The sequence below is a fragment of the Chelonia mydas genome, chromosome 4 (genome assembly GCF_015237465.2).
Source record: "Chelonia mydas isolate rCheMyd1 chromosome 4, rCheMyd1.pri.v2, whole genome shotgun sequence".
Lineage (NCBI taxonomy): Eukaryota > Metazoa > Chordata > Testudines > Cheloniidae > Chelonia > Chelonia mydas.
The window spans coordinates 111,635,447-111,661,023 of NC_057852.1; the positions used below are offsets into that span (position 1 = coordinate 111,635,447).

A 25,577-nucleotide genomic window follows, 5' to 3' on the forward strand; every position below is an offset into this window, starting at 1 on the left:
TGCTGCTAACTAATTGGAAAGGCTTTTTATTTAAAGTATGCATTTTGTAAAGACCGAGATTATAACTTCTAACTCTTCCTGTGTTAAGAAGTTAATATAGGATCTTCAGTTCTTTAACAGGGTGTGTTGTATACTGTAGGAATAGTGTTTAAACTAGGGCTGTCAAGGGATTTTAAAAAATTAATCGCAGTTTTAATCGCATTGGTAAACAATAGAATACAAATTGAAATTTATTAAATATTTTTGGATGTTTTTCTGCATTTTCAAATATATTGATTTCAATGACAACACAGAATACAAAGTGTACACTGCTCACTTTATATTTTTATTACAAATATTTGCATGGTAAAAAACAAAAGAAATAGTATTTTTCAATTCACTTAATACAAATATTGTAGTGCAATCTCTATATCAGAAAAGTTGAACTTACAAATGTAGAATTATATATTTAAAAAAAACTGCTTTCAAAAATAAAACAATGTAAAATTTTAGAGCCTGCAAGTCCACTCAGTCCTGTTTCTTGTTCAGCCAATTGCTCAGACAAACAAGTTCGTTTACATTTGCAGGAGATAATGCTGCCCGCTTCTTGTTCACAATGTCCTGAAATTGAGAACAGGCTTTCGCATGGCACTGTTGTAGCTAGTGTCGCAAGGTATTTACATGCCAGATGCACTAGAGTGTCATATGTCCCTTCATGCTTCAACCACCATTCCAGAGGACATGCGTCCACGGGATGGATCACTTGATAACTACCTGTTCTGTTCATTCCCTCTGGGGCACCTGGCATTGGCCAGTGTCAGAAGACAGGATACTGGGATACATGGACCATTGATCTGACCCAGTATGGCCATTCTTATGTTATGTTCATGCTGATGACGGGTTCTGATCGATAACAGTCCAAAGCAATGCGGACCGACACATGTTAATTTTCATCATCTGAGTCAGATGCCACCAGCAGGAGGTTGATTTTATTTTTTGGTGGTTCGGGTTCTGTAGTTTCCGCATCAGAGTGTTGCACTTTTAAGACTTTTTTGAAAGCGTGCTCCCTACCTCGTCCCTCTCAGATTTTGGAAGGCACTTCAGATTCTTAAACCTTGGGTCGAGTACTGTAGCTATCTTCAGAAATTTCACATTGGTACCTTCTTTGCGTTTTGTCAAATCTGCAACGAAAGTGTTCTTAAAATGAACATGTGCTGGGTCATCATCCAAGACTACCATAACATGAAATATGGCAGAATGCAGGTAAAATAGAGCCGGAGACCTACAGTTCTCCCTGAAGGAGTTCAGTCGCAAACTTAATTAACGCTTTCTTTTTTTAATGTGTCATCAGCATGGAAGCATGTCCCCTGGAATGGTGGCCGAAGCATGAAGGGGCATACAAATGTTTAGCATATCTGGCATGTAAATACCTTGCAATGCCGGCTACAGAAGTCCCACACAAACGCTTGTTCTCACTTTCTGGTGACATTGTAAATAAGAAGTGGGCAGCATTATCTCCCATAACTGTAAACAAACTTGTTTGTCATAGTGATTGGCTGGATGAGAAGTAGGACTGAGTGGACTTGTAGGCTCTAAAGTTTTGCATTGTTTTGTTTTGTTTTTTTGAATGGTGTTTTGTAACAAAAAAATCTACATTTGTAAGTTGCACTTTTGTGATAGAGATTGCACAACAGTACTTGTATGAGGTGAATTGAAAAATACTGTTTTATCACTTTTACAGTTCAAATATTTGTAATAATAATATAAAGTGAGTGTACACTTTGTATTCTGTGTCATTGAGATCAATATATTTGAAAATGCAGAAAAATCCAAAGATATTTAATAAATTTAAATTGGTATTTATTGTTTAACAATGCAATTAGAACTGCAATTGATCGATTAATTTTTTTAATCCCGATTAATTTTTTGAGTTAATCATGTGAGTTAACTGCAATTAATCAACAGCCCTAGTTTAAACAATCTTAAAACTTCTCCTAATAATCATTCATAAATGTAGTACCTAATTGCCTGGCTCAGTATTGTTATTTCATATATTACCAAAAAAAAATGGAAGATTTAAGCTAACTGGATTTAAAAAACACATTATTTTTAAAATGAATCAACAGAAAACTCTGACATGACGTCAACATCTTTCATTGTTAAATTGAATGTTAAAACTACAGTATGTGTGTCTTAAAATGCCATTATCTTATGTTGAAAGCTAATATTCCTTGTGGCTTGCCTGTCCTGTTTCATGCTTGTTTTCATGGCTTGCCTTTCTCCATATACAATATGGCTGAAATGAATGAGCATTTTAACTTGGTGTATATACAATATAATTTGTCTTTTATGGACTTGTAATGATGTACTCCCACAATGCTTGGTTTTTCAGATATCAAAAATTTGTTGGACTTGATTGGTTCAAATATCACTAGCTTCACTAAAATGCTTCCTGTTCAGAAGGTTCTAGCTGATTTAACAATATATCTTACTCAGAGTGAGGCATATGTTCAAGATTATTTCCCAGTAGTGGAACAGTATGATTTCTACAGGTAGGTACACATTACTTAAGCAATAAGGTAGGAGGGGAACGCTGTCTAGGAATATTTTGACTTAATTATTTGTTTTTCTCAGGACAATAAAAGTGTGATCACTGAGCGACAGTGCAGCCTCGATGCTATTGTGAAGTTGTTGTAATTTATTGTTTGTCTGGTGGTAGAGGCCTTGTCAGGATTTTGCTGGGCACTCTACAAGCATAAAGTTGGCCTTGGTCTACACTACGGGCTTAGGTCAAATTTAGCCTCGTTAGGTCGATTTTAAAATGAATGCGTCTACACAACCAACCCCGTTCCATTGACCTAAAGGTCTCTTAAAATTGACTTCTGTTCTCCTCCCCGGCGAGGGGAGTAGCGGTAAAATTGACCTTGCTGGGTTGAATTTGCGGTAGAGCAGATGCAATTCGACGGTATTGGCCTCCGGGAGCTATCCCAGAGTGCTTCAATGTGACCGTTCTGGACAGCACTTTGAACTCCGATGCACTAGCCAGGTACACAGTAAAAGCCCTGGGAAATTTTGAATTTAATTTCTTGTTTGGTCAGCGTGACGAGCTCAGCAGCACAGGTGACCATGCAGTCCCCCCAGAATCGCAAACGAGTTCTAGGGTCTCCCTTTCGGTCCATGCTGGATCTGATGCTGTATGGGGAGAAGAATCTGTGCAGGCCGAACTCCGATCAAAAAGAAGAAATGCTAATATATATGCCAAAATCGCAAAGGGCATGGTGGAGAGAGGCTACTACAGGGACATGCAGCAGTGCCGAGTGAAAGTTAAGGAGCTCAAGCAAGCCTACCAAAAGACTAAGGAGGCAAACGGTCGCGCCGGGTCAGAGCCCCATATATGCCGCTTCCATGATCAGCTGCATGGCATCCTACGGGGGGACTCTGCCGTTACCCCACCACTGTCCGTGGACACCTGCAAGGGGGGAGTCTCACGCAACAAGGAGGAGGATTTTGTGGATGAGGAAGAGGAGGAGAATGTGCAACAGGCAAGCGGTGAATCCTTTCTCCCCGGCAGCCAGGACCTTTTCATCACCCTGGAGCCAATACCCTCCCAAGGCGGGATCCCCAACCCTGAAGCTGGAGAAGGCAGCTCTGGTGAGTGCACATTTGTAACTACAGTACAGGGTTTAAAAGCAACAGTGTTTAATGTTTGATTTGCCCTGAAGAATTGGGATGCATTCGCAGCCGGTACAGGTACTGGAAAAGTCTGTTAATGTGTCTGGGGATGGAGCGGGAATCCTCCAGGGACATCTCCATGAAGCTCTCCTGGCGGTACTCTGAAAGCCTTTTCAGAAGGTTTCTGGGGAGGACTGCCTTATTTCGTCCTTCACGGTAGGACACTTTACCATGCCTAGCAAGTAGTCTGGAATCATTGCAGCACAAAGCATGGCAGCGAATGGTCCTGGGTTTTAGTTGCATTCAAGCAACATTTGGTCTTTATCTTTCTGTGTTAGCCTCAGGAGAGTGATATCATTCATAGTCACCTGGTTGAAATAGTGGAATTTTTGTAAGGGAACAGTGAAAGGATCCCGTTCAAGCTGGGTTGTTTGCACATGGCTAAAAGGGATCATCCTGGAGAATAGCCACGCGGTGGTGGGAGGGGTGAAGGGATCATCCCAGAGAATAGCCCTGCGGTGAGGTGGGGGGAGGTGTGTGCTGCACATCCACCCGAAAACCGCAGCCCCTCCTTTTAAATGTGAAACCCAACTGGCATTGCTTGCTATGGGAAAGGATGGCACTGCAGTTTGAAACCATTCCCACATGTTACGAAGGCGGAAGAAGCCAAACCTGCATACCAAAAGGCTTACCATGGCTGCCTGGAAACTGAATTCTGCTGCCCCAGCCGTGTGTGATGTGTCACCGTACCGGCAGGCGCTCAATATAAAAGGCAAAATGCGACCTTGTACCTAAAACACACGTGCTGTCTGCTGTGAATTGCTTGATTCACTGTGAAAGAGTCTCCCTTTTGTTCTCAGAAATGTATCGTCTTAAATTTTACTCTCCCTTTTTTTCTCCCCCCAGGTTCAAGTGTTTCTGTGCTCCCCCTATCACCTCTGTTCCTGATGTTATTGCAGATTAGAAGGCGAAAAAAAAGCACTTGTGATGACATGTTTTCTGAGCTCATGCAGTCCTCCTGCACTGAAAGGACACAGCTTAATGCATGGAGGCATTCAGTGGCAGAGGCCAGGAAAGCATTAAGTGAGCGTGAAGAGCAGAGGCAGGAGGCGATGCTGAGGCTAATGGGGGAGCAAACGGACATGATGAAGCATCTGTTGGAGCTATAGGAAAGCCAACAAGAGCACAGACCCCGCTGCATCCACTGTATAACCGCCTGCCCTCCTCCCCAGGTTCCATATCCTCCTCTCCCAGACATCCAAGAATGCGAGGTGGGAGGCTCCGGGCACCCAGCCACTCCACTCCAGAGGATGGCCCAAGCAACAGAAGGCTGTCATTCAAACAGTTTTGATTTGTAGTGTGGCTACAATAAGCAGTGTAGCTTTGTCCTTCCCTCCTCCCGCACCCCACCCCACCCCACCCGGGCTACCTTGTCAGTTATCTCACTTTTTTTTATTAATAAAGAAAGAGTGCATGGTTTCAAAACAATAGTTACTTTATTTCCTTTGCCAGCTGTGGTTGAAGGGGGGAGGGTGGCTGGCTTACACGGAATTAAAATCAACAAAGGGTGCGGGTTTGCAGCAAGCAGAAACACACACACAGCTGTCACACCGTAGCCTGGCCAGTCATGAAACTGGTTTTCAAAGCCTCTCTGATGCGCAGCACACCTAGCTGTGCTCTTCCAATCGCCCTGGTGTCTGGCTGCTCAAAATCGGCCGCCAGGCGATTTGCCTCAACCTCCCACCCCGCCATAAACGTCTCCCCCTTACTCTCACAGATATTATGGAGCAAGCAGCAATAACAATGGGAATGTTGGTTGCGCTGAGATCTAACCTAGTCAGCAAACAGCACCAGCGCGCTTTTAAACATCCAAAGGCACATTCTACCACCTTTCTGCACTTGCTCAGCCTATAGTTGAACTGCTCCTTACTACTGTCCAGGCTGCCTGTGTATGGTTTCATGAGCCATGGGAGTAAGGGGTGGGCTGGGTCCCCAAGGATAACTATTGGCATTTCAACATCCCCAACGGTAATTTTCTGGTCTGGGAAGTAAGTCCCTTCTTGCAACTGCTTGAACAGCCCTGAGTTCCTAAAGATGCGAGTGTCATGCACCTTCCCCTGCCATCCCACGTTGATGTCGGTGAAACGTCCCTTGTGATCTACAGTGCTTGCATCACCATTGAGAAGTACCCCTTGCGGTTTATATACTGATTGGCAAGGTGGTCTGGTGCCAAGATAGGGGTATGTGTTCCGTCTATCGCCCCACCATAGTTAGGGAACCCCATTGCAGCAAAGCCATCCAGTATGACCTGCACATTTCCCAGAGTCACTACCCTTGATAGCAGAACGTCAGTGATTGCATTGGCTACTTGGATCACGGCAGTCCCCACAGTAGACTTGCCCACTCCAAACTGATTCCTGACTGACCAGTAGCAGTCAGGCATTGCAAGCTTCCACAGGGCTATCGCCACTCGCTTTTCGACTGTCAGGGAAGCTCTCATCTTGGTATTCCTGCATTTCAGGGTGGGGGAAAGCAACTCACAAAGTTCAAGGAAAGTGGCCTTATGCATGTGAAAGTTTGGCAGCCACTGTGAATCATCCCATACCCGCAACACTATGCGGTCCCACCAGTCAGTGCTTGTTTGCCGGGCCCAGAATCTGTGTACCACCTTATCAACCAGCCCCACTGCTGCAATGATGTCCCAATTGCCACAGCCCCACTGCCCCCATGATGTCCCAATTGCCACAGTGCTTTCAGGAACATCTGTGACCATGTCCTCATCACAGTTGTCCTCGTGCTGGCATCTCTTAGCCCAGTTCTGCGCGTACTCCAGGATAATGTGTGAGGTGTTTACAATGCTCACAACGGCAGCGGTGAGCTGAGCAGGCTCCATGGTTGCCGTGGTGTGGCGTCTGCATGGGTAACCCAGGAAAAAAGGGGCGAAATGATTGTCTGCCGTTGCTTTCATGGAGAGAGGGAGAGAGGGAGGGGCAACTGACGACATGTACCCAAAACCACCCTCGACACTGTTTTTGCCCATCAGGCATTGGGAGCTTAACCCAGAATTCAAATGGGCAGCGGAGACTACAGGAACTGTGGGAAGCTACCCACAGTGCACCGATCTGTAAGTCGATACTAGCCACAGTATTGAGGACACATTTTGCCGACTTAATGCACTTAGTGGGGACATACACAATCGACTGTATAAAATTGATTTCTAAAAATCGACTTCTATAAAATTTACCTAATTTCGTAGTGTAGACATACCCTAAGACAGTTTCTGCTCTGAAGAACTTAGGCTGTTAAGACAATCAAAGGGTGGGGATAAGGGGTGTAACATACAAGCAGCATGATGGTTTGCAAATACCACGTTAGTTCCACAGTTTTCTTTTTGGTTAGCTGTGAAATTTTTTTTGTATTTATTTTGGGGTGGCATATTTTGTTTTGTGCATCAAATGTCTTGTAGGGCAAGAGTGAGAAAGAAGGGGAGACGGGAGGGAGAGAAATCAGAATAAATGAAGGGAAGGATGGAGAGAGGCATGGAAGGTGTTGGAGTTGAGTGGTGTTGGATAAATTCTACATATGTAGGTAGATTGAGCAGAGTTACTTTGTTGTCATGAGTAAGAAGGAAAGAATACTTTGGTAGGAATTAAGGTTAATCTTGCATTTCCCTGATTATATACCATTTAACTGTGTGCTTCTGTAATTGCAGCAATACATTGCAAAGTGCCAAATTGTGCACCTTTACCATAGGTTTTAACCCCAACAATCTAAAAACAGAATTGTTCTGCAACATTCAGATATGAAGTAATATTTGTGTATTTTCAGACAAGTAAACTTTACAAGAGCAATTGGAAATTCTATAACACATCCACACTCACAGATTTTTATTTGATTTTTGCACTGCTCCGTTTATAACCCATTTGAGATGGGTCTCTTCTGAATTATTAGTCACCCTGCATAATATTTTTACCCTATAATCTCTTTGATATTTCTTCTTTAATATGCATGATTGATTTTTTGGTCTCTGGTGTGCCATACATATTAATCCTGTAACTGTCTATATTGATTCATTAGATGGTTGGGTTGTCTAATTCTCTGCTGCATGGTGATTCTGATCCTGGTCTTTTACTGTCTTGGACTATTATGTGGAACTTGCGGTTATGATAAACATGCTTCTCCAACAACCAGAGGCTGTATCTCAAACACTGGTGGCAATTTCCTTATGGCGTGAGTTTATATTTTTAAAAATATAAGTTAAATATTACACACACATCTCTTGCAGTTATGTACTGTATTGTGGAAAGTATATTTTGAAGTGCAGTGGCTTTATTACCTGGGTAAATATATATGCTGGCCAACTGAGCGCGGGGCTGATAGATTTTTAAGAGGAAAATACAGATTAAATGTTTGGAAACTAAGTGCCTCAGTGGAAGCAAGTTCTAGCCTTGGGATGCTTCAAAAGATGTTAGGCTGGCATTGATATACAGTAATTTCTTTACTAGAGGATCATGTGAGAAGATAAACCATGTGAATCTATTATAGTGAGAGCATTTTGGCTAACAAACATCCATTTAAACCAACTTGGGAATTGCAAAATTGGGACATATGTCTAATTATTTAGACTATAAAGGGAATCTGTAGTTTTCCCTCTAAAAATAATGTGTATGGAACATATTTTTAAACATGGTTTGGGCTTCAAAAGAAAGAGATTCGATCTGCTGCATCAGAAGAATAGGGGAATATGGCCTATTTCTGTCTGATTGCTGAGGGCTTTTTTCTGTGGGCGATAATGATCCTTAGGGATCCTAGCATTGGGTTTAATCCATCCTTCTTGCTGAGGAGGGCTGGAACTTGCACAACCACTTTTGAAGACTAAAGGCTTCATTTAAAAAAAAAAAATTAAAAAAGGCAATGCTCTCACTCTTGACAGAGGCAATATGCTCCACTTCCAACCTAAGAAAGGAGCGAGCCTGCTTGTGTCTCAGACTCTGATCCCTAGTGTGCTTTATTCTACTCCCATTTCAAAGTGAGGTAAATTAAGTCCACTCTGCACGCAGCAGAGTCCACGCAGCCATGTAGTGCATGGCAGGCTAGTGTGATGTAGATTTATACCCCAGCTTGCCACAAACTAAATGTCCATATTAAACAATTCAGTGGTCCCCAAACTTTTGAGGGTTGCACACTCCTCCCCCCGCCCCTCCGGGCCTCCTGGGTGGGGGACGTGGACAGCGGTAACGGGGGTGGGGGTGGGTCTGGGAGCGGAGTCGGGGGGGGGGGGGGCAGAGCAGTGGTGGGGGTGGAGACTTTCCCACCCCCCGGGAGGGCTAGCCCAAGCTGCTGCACTGCACAGCCCCCCCCCAACCGAACATTCCTCCACATGTGTCGCATAATTCAGGGACCTCTGCCTTAGTTTGATGCAGGGCTACTGGGAACAGTCTTTGCCTCTTCTTGGTAATTGCTACAGTTACTGAATTTTGGCTTAGCTACTGCATGCACTTCAATGTTCTTAAATTCTCACTAGATTTTTTTTTTTTTTTCCTTTTTTCAGTGGAGTAGGATTCAGTTTCCTTTTCTCCTGGGTGCTGATGATCATAGTGGTCATCACCTTTGTTACAGGTGGAAATGTAGAAAAGCTGGTCTGTGAACCCTATGAAGACAGGACTTTGTTCAAGGTGAAGTTGTTCATATTCAAAATATTAAACAAAACAACCAAACAAACAAAAAAACATTCCAAACCGACAAGTCTTTAAGATGTTTGTAAATTTTTGTGCCGATTTGGCATTTTCGATGACACACATCAGTCATGATAATATGGGACTATTAGTGTCCTCTCTGGTGGAGAGGCTCATCTTCTTGGTTGAATCTGCAACTGAGAATGGCAATGCAAATACTGTCTGCCTACCCCTGGAGGTAAATCTCCCTGAAGCTCAGCAGCCCATGATAACATGTGGAGCTACAATTTGCACTTTCTGCTCCTGACAGATCATTGGGTCTGGTGTGTCTGCTTCTTTTTCCATCAGCAGATGATAATCTCTGAGGGTGAGACACACGTGTGTGTTGAAGGCTCTCATAAACAAATGCAGGCAGGAATTTAGAATGTAGAATTATGATAAATAATTTCAGTGCACTTTGTTCTAGGTTTTGGATACTCCCTACTTACTGAATCAGCATTGGCGAAGCTACCTTTCTGCCATCGTGCTTAAAAATCCAGATATTAATTTGACCTTTGAAAAAGTTTACAGGTACAAAAAAAATAAAATCTTGGCCAGGATTTACTGCTGTTACCATGCATTGCTTTTTGTGATTCCTGGTGTCTTCATTGCCAGCAATTTCCATATTCTTGATTTCCAGCACCAAAAATTGCCTATCAACTGTATGAGGTGACCCCCTAATTTCCTAGTGAATCACTAGCAAAAATGAGTGACCCACATATAAACCAGTTATTATAGGTAGTCTTAGTGTAATACAATTGAACAAAAGCAGCTGTCCTTGTGAAAAGCTGTTTTGTGTATTTTACAGCATCATAGAATCTTTAAGCAAATTGTTAAATACTGTCCTTCCCATAGCCTGACATCCAAAAGATATGGCTAGAACTCTATAAAAATTGATTAACCTAAAATGTGCTGGCATTGTTAATCATTTAAAAAAAATAGCACCAAGGTTCGTTTTCAAATTGATATATACATCATTTATTTTCATAGTGACTGCAAAGAAAACAAAGGAATTTATACTACACTTCACCTAGAAAATCTCTTCAATATCAATGAGTTTCTAAACATTAGCATGGTAAGTAAAGGAAGTTTGTGATTGTGGTCCTAATGTTGGAGTGTGTGGAGGGAGATTGCAGTTGTCAGTTAACCATTTCAGGTGTTCTTGAACACAGTAAAAACAGGTGGTTTTGGGGGGGAGGAGGAGGGGTTGTCCATTCCTATATTCTCTAACAGTCAAACCTGGTTAAGCTGGGAGAAAGTGTCTTATTTTTAGTAAATAACTTTGTAGAATTCTTCCATTCAGGGCCTTCATGGGCATGGAGAGCTCTATGCATGGGATTACTTACTTACAAGTAAGGCTAAGACTTTTGTCACAGATATTTATAGTAAAAGTCATGGACCGGTCACAGGCAATAAAGAAAAATTCACAGAAGCCAGTGACTGGTCCCTGACTTTGACTAAAACTATCCATGATAAAATGGGAAGTGGCTGGACAGATGCTGGTTGGCTGCGAGTTCCATGGGCCCCGCCCCCTCCACCCACAGCGGTGGGGAGCTGCTGGGGTCCCCATGCCAGCCATAGCACGGGGAGCCACGGAAATCCCCTTGCGACCAGTGGTGGTGGCCGCAGGGAGCTGCAGGGGGTCCCCCCTGCCACTGGCAGCCGCAGGAAGCTTACAGCCAGGGCTGAAGTCACAGAGGTCTTTGGAAGTCACGGATTCCGTGAACTCAGCGACTAAATCGTAGCCTTATTTATAAGTAATAACGTTGATGGAGGTGCAATATAGCACGGGAGGTGTTCATGGCTTGTAATATACCAGAGGTCAGATTAGATAGATCTGGTAATCCCTTCTGTTCTTAAGCTCTGACACTATTTTTTATTTTACATACATGAAGACCTCAAAGTCTAGCATTCTCCAGGAGATGCTGAGACTTCTTATTAGTTGCAGACAACATACAGTCTCACTCTTCATATTTCAAGCCCCTATACTGACATGTTCAGTTTGGCAGGAACCAGAATTAAAGTTGGTCAAAGAAATGAATTGCTGTCCTATATGCTCCCCACAACCCATGTCAAAACTTGTATTATTTGAGAGAGGAAAAAATTATTTCTCCCAGCTTGGTTTCTAGAATTGGCCAAGGTTAATTGGATATAATAATCAGCTGTACTAATTTGTATTGCAGTAGCTTCTAGAGGCCTCAACTAAGATTAGTGCCCCATTATAATAGGCATTGAGCCTACGCATAGCAAGAGACTGTCCCTGCCCCAAAGAGTATACAAACAATAGACAAGACAGAGGATGGAGGAGAAATGAAGGCACAAAGACATGAAATGACTTGCCCAACGTCTCTCAGGAATCCAGTGGCAAACTTGGAATAGATCTCTGATCTCCTGCATCCCAGTCCAACGCCCTGTCTGCTGGACGGCACAAATCAGTGCAATACTTGTCTTCCATTACATAATAGGCTGGGGTCTTTCTGTTATCTTGATAAATTGTTAGAGGATCTTTTCTGATCAATTGGTGACCACTTTACCCAATTATGGTGTAGAATTTCTGTCAGGGCTGATGATAAAATGCTAGAGCCCTATGTTCTCTAGATCTACCATACAGCCTGTGGCATAGCCTGGCCATGTTAAGACTGCTTTATCTGAAGAAACACATTTCCTGCATTTTATCCCAATATCTGTTCTGCATGGAAATTGGACCCTCCTGAAGGAAGCATTGAAATAGGTCATGGAAATAGCGTAATCTGTAAAGGAGCTGAAAAGATGCAGAGACGGGTTAGGATATTGCAAGGTGAGAGTATGGGGATGTTGCAGGGAAAGGAAGAATCAGACCTACTATATGTCCATATTAATTGGACTTCCACTGGTATAATTGGGAGCAGAATTTGATCACTGAATTTCTATGTGCTTTAAGTGACATCAGTGATAAGTCAACAGGAGCAAATGATTTCAAGTGGGGAGTGCCTTATCACAGGAAGAATATGGACTCAGTGAGAACTGCTTCTTGTCTTTTTTTCCCCGCCCATCCCAGTATACAGAAGATGTATCACTGAAAATTGAACATATTAATGTAAATCTTAGCAATATAGTTTTGCTGGATGAAATCGGAAAGCGGAACCTTTTGGATTTCAGTTCTTCAGGAATAGACGGAATAAACTTTGCAGCATATTTGACAGAGGTAAGATAATGGTAACCTCAAATCTGGGAGGTCATATACTGCTATATTTTCTTCCAGATGTACATGTTTGTCTTGACAAGCAAAACAGGTTAAAGGCTGGTTCCATATGTGTGTGTGTTGTCTTTTAAGGACACAATAAGTTGGACAAAAACACTTGAACAAGAATGCTTTTTAGGATTAGGTCCATAAATACTTAACATTTAGGGAAAGGGCTACGTTTATGTATTAGCAGTGCCATAATTTTAAAGTAAATGTAAATGCAGTAGTAATGAGAATTAAAATGTTGCTTGTATCTTGTTTAGATCAATAAAAGTGTTACCAAAGTGGATCTTTTATCATTTGCTAATGACTTGGAAGCAAGAGCGGACCAGTTGGTGAGTTTTATTTGAACAGTGCAAAGAATATAGACCTGATGGCTGTTCACTGCTAAACGTTGTTCTGTTTTCTGGCATTCTAGGGCATGTTGCAGTAATTTCCATACACTTTGTAGTTTGTAGTTTACTCAGCATTTTGTCACAGTAAATATCCACCAGTCTGGATTTCGTATGTGAACAAAGTCATTGCTTCTCTCACACACACATGCACTCACCCTGCAATGTGGTATGTGGAGGTATATATGTAATTCTCATGTAATATGTTTCATGTTACCCCTTTTCTGTATACCCCACACATATAACTTCTGCATCTGTTGTCTTGGTTTTCATTTATTTAGTATTTATTGCTGCTTTTTTAAAAGAAATTGGCAAGTCCTGCAAACTCCATTACGGTATTTCAGATAAGCACTGCTTATATTTTACGATCACAACTTAACGAGAAAACTGACCCAAATCATGGTGGGGAAAGGTCATTTGAATACATTGTCCAGTTATTATGCAGTGGATGTTGGTTTTTAGTAAATATTTATATAAATGTTAGCTCCTAAAGGCCCTAGCTGAGACTGAGGCTTCATTGTGCTAGGCACTGTACAAACACACAAAAGAGATGGTACCTGCCCTGAAGAGCATACAGTTGAAAGTTACAAACAGAAAAAGGGTAGGAGGTGTGGATACAGCATACAAGCAAATTAATCTGGGGAAGAACTGGCACAGCTTTGTAGGCTAATATTGCACATTTGGTTTTATATTTCCATACATAGATTCTTTTTTTAAAAAATATGAAAATATAGTAGCCAGCAAGCATAACAGTGAGGGCAAAGCAAGGCAATCAGGTGTCCTACGGACCATGGCCCTACCATATGTATGCCCCTGTACAGTGACAGGGGGTTCTCCTCCTTGCAAAGAGGCAGTGGCATGGGACCCCCCTCCGCATCCCGGGGTGGTAACAGGAGCTCCTTCTTCCCTGAGAGAGACAGGAGTAGCAACACAGCGCCCCAAATACTTACTCCAGCTTGTTGGTTACATGGGCCAGGCCTGCTGCCCTCTTCTCTTCTTACTACACGTTATCTGTTTAGATGGTGTTGATTGAGGGGGACGGGAACCCTCAGCGCTGGGGTTTTGGAGTTAACACCCCATTAAGATGCATAATGCAGGTCAAATCTTTTGTAGCTGTTGATTCAGGCTGTTTGCACACTCTGGCAGATATCAGTGGTTTGGTTACACTGTTTGTTTTCAGCTTTTCTTTGTAATCATGAGACCAAGAGGCCTTTGTAATGAAAGCAGAGATCTTCTGTCATCGCGTGACTTTAGATGCCTTAAAGATAGGTCTATACTGCCTTCATCCAGTCCTGGTAACTGTTAGGATTTGTTCTGTATTTTGGTGATGGCAAGATCAAGTTAGAACAAGAAAGTGGACAGAGTTCAAGGGTTCATGGAAATGGCTTCACAGTAGGTTTAATTTACAACTCTGATTACATGACAGTAATGTGATTCTTCATTGTGCTCTGAGATTTCCATTGACTTTTCAGTGACTCTAGCTCTCATTGTTCCTTTATTCGCTTCCTCTTTAAAATGATGTTGCCTTAACTGAACCCTTTTTATGCAAAATTTAGGAGATGAATGGCTGCCCCCAGAGGATGTCGCATAGAAGCAACTAAAATACATATTATCTCTTCTGTTTGTAGTGTCCATAAGCACAAGGCTACTGTATTTATCTTCATGAAGGCTATGACAATGCATTCATTATCCATTTAACAACTAAAGAATTGCATTTGAACAGAATGACTAAAGAGGGAATTTTCTGTGAGCTAAAGTGGGACACCTCTAACACACTCCCAAGTCCCTAAGTCAGAGCCTTCAAACACACACTTTTCCCTGGAATTGCTCATGATAGGGGTTCTTTAATGGTAGATTCTACATCCATCCATATAAGATGTTCTCTGACACTATCTTTATTTTTTTAGTGGATGGTTTTAAAAAAAAAAAAGCAGAGAAAAGATCAAAGAATGTAATGTAAAGTATACGGTCGTTAAATGCATTACTTGTCATTGTGAAAGTTTTTCCTCTGTGTGTATTTTAAATTCCCTGGCGATGCTGATTAGTGTAATGGATGAGATCATTGATGGGACAGCATAACATGTTAGAATCTATGCAGGGAAGCTAGATTGCTTTGAAATTGACACTAGCGTCTAAGGATGTAATGTTTATGATCCTGCGCTATTTTGGGCAACTCTGGATGTTTGGGGGAAGGGTGAAGTTTGGAGGACGGCAACATAGTTTTGTTTGTGGGAGTTTTTATAAATGGGGACTTAACTTATCTGCGCAACTATAGTTCAGGAGCTCAGCTAAACTACATTTGCTAAACTCTTGTGCCAACAGCAGGTCTGCACATTAATCTGCCACGCTTGAGGATGCAGAATGTTTTCTGACTGCTTATTGGCCCTTAGTGCCACGTGAGGCCAAACATTTCATGGTCAACAGGAACGGTGAGGATGTGGTGTATGTGGCAGGTCCTAACTCCCACTCCTTCACCATCTGCTCTGGCAGCACGGCTATTTGGCATCTGCACAGTCTTCTGTTTTTGCCTCCCTATATCACTTCCCCCTGAATGGTTGGGTTGTTGTTTTTTTTTTTTAACAGGCCTGTGGATTCACTCTCATAGAATCATAGAATATCAGGGTCGGAAGGGCCCTCAGGAGATCATCTGCTCAAAGCAGGAGCAATCCCCAATTTTTGACCCAGATCCCTAAATGGCCGCCTCAAGGATTGAACTCTCAACCCTGGGTTTAGCAGGCCAATGCTCAAACCACTGAGCTATCCCTGCCCCATAGTGTGGCCACAGTTAGCTGTCCCACCTAGGATCCTGGAGTGTCTCCCCCAGGACAGTTGAGCTCTAGGGCTGTTGATGGCTCTGGCTTCTGTTGTTCCTGCTGTCTGAGTACCTGGAGTTCTCCAGCCCCTTCAGGAATTGATTGACTGTTGCTTTTCCTTCCTGAGTCCCTAGGTAGCACAGATTCTGGGGCCATGTCTATATTCTAAAAAAGATCTGCTGCCAATAGGTCTCAGCAATGGATGCGGCTGAACTGGTGCGCAATATAGGTTTCTTATCTATGCTTACTCATTGCTCATGTTTGGCACTGGTTCTGCTGCACATATTGCTGACACCCATTTTCAGCCATGGTTCTTGGTGGTGTGGACAAAGCTTTAGATGAATGTGAATCATCTCCTTGTACAAGAAGTGGCTGCTGCTCATTGCCAGGGACTCCAGTTCTACCAGCCTGCCTGGAAAGATCAAGCCCCTGTCTCTTGTCCCACTTGTCCCGCTGAGAAACTTTTTTTTTTTTAAACACCACTTGTTCTGCTCTCTGCAGTGAGAAAGGCGAAAAACAGGCTAAGGTTAAAAAAATATTCTCAGACCTATTCATCCAGCATGAGAGAGGAAAGTGAGATCTTGTTGTCGTGTCCTCATTTTTGTCAAAGGATTGAGATTTGGGTGGAACAGAAAGGGTGACTTACTGGATGAACTAGTTGATGTAGTATTCATAGGTTTACTTTGTGATTAAAAAAACCCCTAGCACCAAATCTCCACCGGGCTCAGGCTGTGGGGCTATCAAATTGCAATGGAGATGTTCTGGCCTGGGCTGGATCCTGGGTTCTGAGACCCATGTGATACCACGAGTGGCCAATATTCTGCTTTAGTTCCAAGAAAAGCTATCTGAATAGGGGCAAGGTAACTTTTCCAGTTCCCCAGAATGAGATCCACCGTGTATCAGCTAATGCCCCTCTAATTCGTGCTGCCCTAGACTCTGTGATACAGTTAAGCTGAGTCATACCACATTTAAATGTGCAGACCTTAAACATCCAGAACATTTGTTGACCCTAAGATAGGAGAGTGTAAATATTCAAAGTGACGTAGATGCACTTGGAAATGCCCCATGGTGGGAGTTAGTGTACGCTACTGGGGAACATCTGTGGGTGTGCATGATATCAATGGGCTTTGTAAGTGTGCAGGCCATACTAGTAGTTGTGCTAATTGCATTGATTTGGAAGGTTAATGATCTTGGTCAGGCAGTTGGGAATGAGAAGAGATGTATATTAAATATAGGCTTCAGTTAAGCCTTAGAAAGGATTCTACAGCTTCACAGTGGGGAACTTTGGGAGCAAAGGGGCATGTTTAGGCCTGACAGAAGCCTGCTGTGGATTTTAAGAGTCTGTTCTGATAACATTTGACAGCATAAGTGTAAGAACTGTGTATGTGTAAGAAATTGCAGAGTAATCATGTTTTTGAGAACAAGAAAAGATAAAGTAACTAAAAAGCTAGAAAAGACTGGTTTGAACTAAAACTAAACCTGTACTGACAGGGTAGGAGAGTTCTCATGAAAATGAGAAGCTAATACTTGATGTATAAGGAAAGATAACAAGAAGTTTGTGTCACAAAAGGCAGGTGAAGTAAGTAATTGATCGCTACTTGCTGAGTGTTTTGCCTTAATAGTTGTTACACCCATGTGTTAAGTGAACCGCAATCCTACGCCATCTCTCTCAGATCATCTCAGAGTCTGCGTTCCAGCCTGAGCCCAAATGTCTACACTGCAATTTTATAGCACTGCAGCCCCAGCAAGCTGACCTGAGCCAGCTGTAACTGTGTTGCAGGTCTTTCATCGCAGTGTAGACATACCTTTTTTTTTTTTTTTTTCCCCAGTGTCTAGAAATTGACTGCAAAGCCTCTAATTTTCATGACTTTTTAGCTGAGAGAGAACCACTAAACAGGAAAAAGCATAGGCGCAAATGTTCCTTCCCCAAGTCAGAATCACTCAAAGATTATAATATTTCTGAATGGAAATACCTCAGATCAATTGGCTATATTCAAAATTGTAAATAGTTCAAAAGACTAGTTGTCCCTAAATCTGTACCAATCCTACATGTAGATGTTTTAGTTTAATCTATAAAGGAAAATTATAATCCCAGTGGAGGGCGCCATTGCACTTTGAGAGACCTAATAACTGGAAATAACTGGAGCATTCCCTTAATAAGATGACAGGTTTCAGAGTAGCAGCCGTGTTAGTCTGTATCCGCAAAAAGAACAGGAGTTCTTGTGGCACCTTAGAGACTAACACATTTAGTAGAGCATAAGCTTTCGTGGGCTATCGCCCACTTCATCGGATGCATAGAATGGAACATATAATAAGAAAAAATATATGTACATACAGATAAGTTGGAAGTTGCCACACAAACTGTGTGAGAGGCTAATTAGTTAAGATGAGCTATTATCAGCAGGAGGAAAAAAAACTTTTGTAGTGATGATCAAGATGGCCCTTTTACACAGTTGACAAGAAGGTGTGAGGATACTTAACTTTAGGGAAATAGATTCAATATGCGTAATGACCCAGCCACTCCCAGTCTCTATTCAAATCCAAGTTAACGGTATCTAGTTTGCGTATTAATTCAAGCTCAGCAGTTTCTCACTGGAGTCTGTTTTTGAAGCTTTTCTGTTGCAAAATTGCCACCCTTAAATATTTTACTGAGTGGCCAGAAAGGTTGAAGTGTTCTCCTACCGGTTTTTGAATGTTATGATTCCTGATGTCAGATTTGTGTCCATTTATTCTTTTGCTTAGAGACTGTCCGGTTTGGCCAATGTACATGGCAGAGGGGCATTGCTGGCACATGATGGCATATATCACATTGGTAGATGTGCAGGTGTCTACAGCCAAGCTCTAAGGTACAACCGCATTTGCTCCAACCCCTCAGACAGACACAAACACTTACAAGATCTCTATCAAGCATTCTTAAAACTACCATACCCACCTGCTGAAGTGAAAAAACAGATTGACAGAGCCAGAAGAGTACCCAGCAGTCACCTACTACAGGACAGGCCCAACAAAGATAATAACAGAATGGCACTAGCTGTCACCTTCAGCCCCCAGCTAAAACCTCTCCACCGCATCATCAAAGATTTACAACCTATCCTGAAAAATGATCCCTCACTCTCAAAGATCTTGGGAGACAGACCAGTCATCACTTACAGACAGCCCCCGAACCTGAAACAAATACTCTCCAGCAACCACACACCACACAACAAAAACACTAACCCAGGAACCTATCCTTCCAACAAAGCCCGATGCCATCTCTGTCCACGTATTTATTCAAGTGACCCCATCATAGGACCTAATCACATTAGCCATGCCATCAGGGGCTCGTTCACCTGCACATCTACCAATGTGATATATGCCATCATGTGCCAGCAATGCCCCTCTGGCACATGATGGCATATCTTAACTAATAGCTCATCTTAACTAATTAGCCTCTCTCAGTTTGTATGGCAACTTCCAACTTATCTGTATGTATATATATTTCTTCTTACTATATTTTCCATTCTATGCATCCGATGAAGTGAGCTGTAGCCCACGAAAGCTCATGCTCTAATAAATTTGTTAGTCTCTAAGGTGCCACAAGTACTCCTGTTCGTTTTTTTGTTTCTTTTGTTTTTTAATAAGATGAGTCATTCTTAATGAGCCTCTCAGACATTAGAGCAAAAAAGAGTGAGGTTATCCTGTGGTTTATATTGAGAAGAAAATGGTTAACTCGGTGCACCATGTGAAAATTCATTCTATTGAATTTGTACAGGTATTTTAACATTTCTCTGACTATATTAGAATTGCATATTTTGTTTCAAATACTGAGATTTTTACTATTTTGATGATGTTGTAGCATATCTACTGCCATATCCTATTGCTTATTTCAGTTTGCTTTGCAAAATATGACCAGAATGTATATGTTATTGATTCAAGCAAAACAAGGAAATGTGTCGCAAAGATTCTTGATGCTTTTGAAAAATACCAGTTTTTAAAAAAAAACAAAAACAAAAAGCTACAGATCAGCAAACTGGATTATTATGTTTATATTTGCAGCCCAAAGGAGCACTGGAAAACGCGTTAAAAGGACATGCAAACAGTATTCGAATGATTCATAACCAGCAAGTTGTTCCACTGGAGCAAGCGATGGTAAAATATTTAAAAGTGTCGTACTATGAACATATAGTTACATTAAAAATACAGATATATATTTCAAAACTACCAATTAGAAAATCTGCAAATTACAGTGCAGCTAAGGACTTTTTTCTTTTGTGCAAATTCCATATTAGGTTTAGTTTTATGAGGTGCATGTTTCCAAAATGTGCACATCTGCATATAAATATCTAAATACAGGTTTTATATACATTTTATGTAACTAAAAGGGTAGTCAGATACATTTTTAACAAACCAATTTCATTATCTTTGTTAGTATTGTATAATATTGTGAAAACCAAATTTTTCTTTGCCCCTTTGTTTTCCACTTCTACATGTACAATTTTATAGAAATACAGTAGGAGAGGGAGAAAAAAAACTTCCACAAGTTCTAACTTTGCATAATTTATTTTCCATTTTTGCACTGCATTCATGTTGGGCAAAGAAAACAGTTATAATTTTCACATTTGTTTAATGGTTTTGTTTTACTTTCTGGGTTTGGTAATGTTGGAAATCCTACAGGGTAATGTTTACAGCCAAAGAAAAATCTTCTTCCTTGATCTCTCAAAGGATATGGAAATGTTTCTTCTAACAGGTTTTGCCAGGCACTTTTTTTTTTTTTTTTTTTTAAAAGAAGAGCAAGCTGAAATCACAACTCCGCCAGATGTCAGTTTTTCTCTGTATATTCTGCTTAAATTTTTCAGCTTATACTGCTTTAGTGTCTGAGGACCCAGTTCTGTTAGGTGATGAACATCTCCTGGAAAGTGTGAGGAACTGTCTGAAATCACTGGGAATTGGGGAGCTCATCATCTTCCAAGGGGCTTTCAGTACCTCACAGGATTGGGCCTTAATTTAGCAGTTCATACTTATAGTTCTGTACAGAAATGTATTTGTCCTTATGTTCCTCTTATAGAGAAGTATTAGGTCCTCTGTTTCATTCTGCTGATCTTTCACCGTTTCTCTTCTAATTAACTCTTAATTATTCTCATCTTTTTTCTTTTTCCAAAACTGACTGTCAAGAAATATGTAAAAGCTAGGGTAAGTGATTTTCCTTTCCAAAACTGCAAAATAATATACTGTGCCCAATGAGCTTTAATTTTAACTAATTCTCCTTCACTTCCCAAATAAATGATATCCAGCCTTTATTGCTGTGAACTTCAGTTATATTTGAAGTCTTCTAGCACGCAAAGTATACCTGCTCTGTGCTTTAAAAAAAATTGTTTCCTTTCGAGAGTCTCTGTTACACACACCGGCTGCTAGTTCCATTAGTAGGCAATCAGTTCTTAGCTAATGCAACTAGTTTGCATTCATTAATATTAATGTGTTTTGAAATATATTATTGGTTCTGATTATCTAGGTGATTTGTTCTTATAGACATACATTGTATTAAAGCAAGAGGATTATTACTTGTATAAAATCTTTTTTTTTTTTTTTAACCAGAGCACTTTAAATCAGAGCATTAGATTACTGCAGAGGACATCATCTGAATTTATGGTAGGTCAGTCTTTCTGGCAAAAAGAACATGTGTTTATTTTTTTACTTTAAATGTACCCTACCACAAGCATACAGGACATAACATTTGCAATATTTTAATTTTGCTAACTTTTCGGGGGCAGGAAGAGAGTGTCATACTTAGAGCTAGGGACCAGGGATGGAATCCACAAAGGTATTTAAGCAGCTAAGTCCCATTTTTAGGCACCACTATGACCCATAAAACTCCTGCTTGGCTGACACCCAATCCTGTAGGTACCTAAACTCACATGGCTCCCAAATTTTTACCTCTGGGCATGTGCAGTGCAGTGCAGCCTCACTGTCAATGTCCGGACACCTGTCTCCCACTTAAGTCTCAGCGCAGTTCACAAGCCCAGAAAAACAGGCATTACGCTGCCTATGTCATGTGTGAGGCGCAGTCTGGTAGGTGACCTCTGATACCCTTCTGGTGAGTTCACACAAAACAGTGCGGGGGAAGGGAAAGGAGGAGGACCTCCCTCAGAACATTTAACCCAGTAGTTAAGGAACTCACCTGGGATATGGGAGACACCCCCACAGTTCAAGTTTCCCCTCCTTCCTGAAGGGGAGAAGGGATTTGAACTGGGATCTGCCACTTCTCAGGTGAGTGCCCTAGCCACTAGGCTATTGTGATGGTGGCGCTTCCTCAGTCTCTCATTAAACAACTGAATAATTAAATATTAATTGGAGCAGTAAAGGAGGAGTTTTGTTTTGGGCTCCACATGCAACTTAGGCAGACAAAACACCTATCTTCTCCCCGGTTCCTGGATTGCCAGCAGAGATAGGCACTGGGCATAACACTCACCCGTCTGGCGGGCACCTCCCCTAGGCTAGCTTCGGTAATACCTGCCTAGTGCACTGGTTTGTGGATCACAGTCTAATGCGCCTGTGGCTCCCCATGCATTTTGTAGGAAGCCAAGGGGTCTAACTCAGGCTTTGTGTATCACAGTGTTGTTCCTGTGAATTCTGTTTTTTCTAGGCACCTAAACAGTTAGGCATTGTGACGCTCAGTGTTGCAATGTCCAAGTCCTTTTGCAGGTCTGAGCCAAGGAGTCTCAAGCTCTGGGCTCTATTCTACAGAGCTCTAGGTGCCATGGTTTCCCCATCTGTCACATTTCCCCTTGAAAGCACTTGATGTGCAAAGTTTCATTGATTTTTATTGCTAATCTAGGTAGTTACAGTGCCCAGGAAGCAGCCACAAATCAAGACACTTTACAGGCCATTGGAAAGTTTTAATTCTGACTTAGTAAAATAATTTCAGTACAATTTTACATGCTGTGGTTTTCATGTTACTCAGCAGCTTGCTTTTACTCTTAGTCATTGATGTAGGATTGCTTTACCTGTCCGTATGTGTTTAAAAAAAAAAAAAAAAAATGTAGCCCACTCGTGCTTAATGAAATGAGATCCACTGTCTTGTTAACGTTGGATGTCTCTTCCTCTGGCACACTGCGTCCACCTTGTCCCCTTACTCATTCTTGCAATCTCAGCCAAACTGCAGGAAGCTTGAGCTTGACAGAGCTTCCTTACGACAGCCCACCTGCTTTCCTTCTCCATAGCAGCTAGTGCTTGCACAGCCAAGAGAGCAGCTGCCTTTATGCTCTGCTAGTCTCATGAGAATCAGCAACAGGGTGGAGAGTCCTTCTGGCAGCAGCTTTCCCTGTTACCACCAGCCTGTTTTAGCTCCTGTAGCAACAGTCCAGCCTCAGTAGTGCTAGTGCAGTTATGTCACTGTGATTGCTCCTTATCTGCTTCAGTTCTTCTTGCCACTTTTACACCCATGCATGGCAGCAAACCAGCTGCAGGAAATCCATTCAGAACTTGTATGTCCTGGACCTAGATTGGCAGATAAGAGGGGTTGGTGAGAATGTGAGGTTGTTGTAGGGAAGGAACAGAAGCTTTTCTTAAATTCACATACAGAGTAAGGCTCTGAGTACATCATCCTTTGTGTGTATTGGGGAGCTATCGGGATTTTTTTATAATGAAAAGCTGTCTGGTTTAAAAAAAAAAGGGAGGGGGGACCAAAATGTTTCAAGGACATTTACAGTCTACATTATAGTCCAGAGCTGAGATACAGTTTGGCCCTGTGCTTGCCTTCCACATGTGTACTTCTGCCATGATAGAGAATGTGAAATTATTTTCTGAGGCAAGACTTTGCTTATCTTTGCCTATATAATGTGGGGCTGCTATTGTGGGGATCCAGATGGTGATGGAAATGGCCTAGGAGATGAGAGAATCCCTATTCATAAGGGAAGAAAAGAAAAGAAGGGTAACCTGTTCTAGAAGTATGAAAGAGTGTAGGAAGGGCTGCTGCCTGACTACAGAGGTGCCAGCCTCTGACAGTTGTGAGGGGGGTCCATGTTGGTATAGAATGAATCCTTATGCCTTAGGGGTGCCGGGACATTGTGGATCCACTGTTGCACTCACCATATTGCACTCACTCACATATTGCATTGTGGACCCACTGTTGCACTCACCATTTGTCTCAGATTTTACTGTTATCAGGACAATGATATTTGTTTGCCTATAGAAAGGGCTAAAAATACAATACCAGCAGTGTCGTCGTAGCAACTTTGGAAAGGTCTTAGCTATCTTTTACGTACATTCTTTTTTCAGATAAAAGTAAAAAATGTGATTAGTGCTGTTGATGCTGCTCAGCTTCTCATAAGCAACGATGCGTCACTGGTTATCATCCAGGTAAACTTCCTTATGTGTAAATTAGTTTAATGAATTTATGGTGCAGTAGAGGTTTTAGGTGAGGGATTGATTTGTTTGTTTATTTTTATTTTTTAGGAAACCAAAAAGTACATGGATATGATAATAGGCTACTTCGAGCAATATGTTGAGTGGGTCAAGGAGTCGGTAAGGTGCATTCTACATTGAGGGAACTACTGTAAAATACGACAAAAGTGTGTAAAGAATCTAAAGATGAAAGACTTATTCTATTTAAAGTGTGTTTTACCATTTGTGTTCAGAACAGGGGGACAAGTATAAACTGTTATAGTGTGTTTACTATAAATGGAGTTTCATTATATTTAAAGTAGAATGGAAGGAATAAGTTGTTTCAGTGCATACCAGGGGACTAAATGCAGTTCTAATTAGTGTTGTTTCTCTAGAGTGCAAGTGGCCGAGATACCATTTGTACTTCCCACACACTGAGCCTGACTTTTTGTGTTTTTGCTCACCCTCTTCTTAAAAATAGGAAAAATAAATGCATAATTCTACTGAGCAAAGCAAGTTAATTCTTCAAGGTGTGATTTGTGCTCTGGGGATAAAATATACTGCAGGAAATTGCTTAGGAGGGCGGGAACACGCCTTTGGTAAATGGCACATAAAGCTTGTGCCAGGTATTGCAGGGTTTTTTAATGAATGATTTGAATAGTATTTTTAATCTGTTGTAGATTACCATGGAGGTAGCAGCATGCAAGCCTATTGCCAACGTGATAGACACTGCAGTAGATATATTTTTATGCAGCTATGTAATTGATTCTGTGGTAAGAAATATTTCCCATTTTTCTAAACTAGGGCCTTAAATGGGGAATTCTTGCTTGTACTTCCACCAAACTGTGAACATAACTCTCTGTATTTCATCCTTTGGCTAAGATGTTCTGATGAGGGAGCTTGTCTAAGTCTGAGGTTGGCAAAGGAGAAAGTGTTCTGATCTGGATTAGATTTACTTTAACATATGGAGCTCAGGTCTGAAACCACTCCAAGGCTGGAGTTTCAATACATTCCCATGAGATTTTTGTCCCATCGTAGCAGAAATCCATTGTTCTTGTGAGATTTTGCCATCTTGAATATGAAAAGAGACCGATTCTCATTCGGGATCTGAATTTGAATCTGAAGAGTTTTGGAGGAGGTTCTTTTTTGGAGAGTTGAATCTGAACTCCCTTGAAATTCAAAGCGGAGGGGATCTGATCAGTTTTGACCCATCTCTGCTCTTAGAATATAAGAACAATGAAAGTACTGAGGAAAAAATTTCCACAAACATCTTAGCTGGAATCTAGAAAATGTGAATGAGGAAAAGGAACTTTTTTCAGGTGGCGTGCAGAAAACAAATCTTGATTCATTCATGTACAGAGGAGAGCTTCATTATGGCTGGTAGTACTTTGAGGTGCTGCTATTTGGCATTTTCTCATCTCAGAGG

General features: G+C 41.6%; 1 protein-coding gene across 14 annotated transcripts in view; it reads left to right on the plus strand.

Moving 5' to 3' along the window:
* The window catches only part of PROM1 (prominin 1), a 94,509-nt gene that overhangs the window by 62,467 nt on the left and 6,465 nt on the right, over window positions 1-25,577 (plus strand). For 7 of the 14 annotated variants that reach the window (XR_006290184.1, XM_043544628.1, XM_043544623.1 and 4 more), the window contains 12 exons: window positions 2,372-2,531; window positions 7,729-7,881; window positions 9,203-9,326; window positions 9,793-9,896; window positions 10,356-10,440; window positions 12,403-12,549; window positions 12,852-12,923; window positions 19,829-19,921; window positions 21,365-21,418; window positions 24,047-24,127; window positions 24,224-24,292; window positions 24,832-24,924. Coding sequence is in view for 13 of the 14 variants with exons in the window: in XM_043544628.1 (XP_043400563.1) it covers window positions 2,372-2,531; window positions 7,729-7,881; window positions 9,203-9,326; window positions 9,793-9,896; window positions 10,356-10,440; window positions 12,403-12,549; window positions 12,852-12,923; window positions 19,829-19,921; window positions 21,365-21,418; window positions 24,047-24,127; window positions 24,224-24,292; window positions 24,832-24,924 (1,235 nt within the window). In the remaining variant the exon portion in view is untranslated. Of the gene's footprint in view, window positions 1-2,371; window positions 2,532-7,728; window positions 7,882-9,202; window positions 9,327-9,792; window positions 9,897-10,355; window positions 10,441-12,402; window positions 12,550-12,851; window positions 12,924-19,828; window positions 19,922-20,944; window positions 20,963-21,364; window positions 21,419-24,046; window positions 24,128-24,223; window positions 24,293-24,831; window positions 24,925-25,577 lie in introns of all 14 variants that reach the window. The other 7 variants (XM_043544616.1, XM_043544618.1, XM_043544619.1 and 4 more) reach the window with 2 other exon arrangements.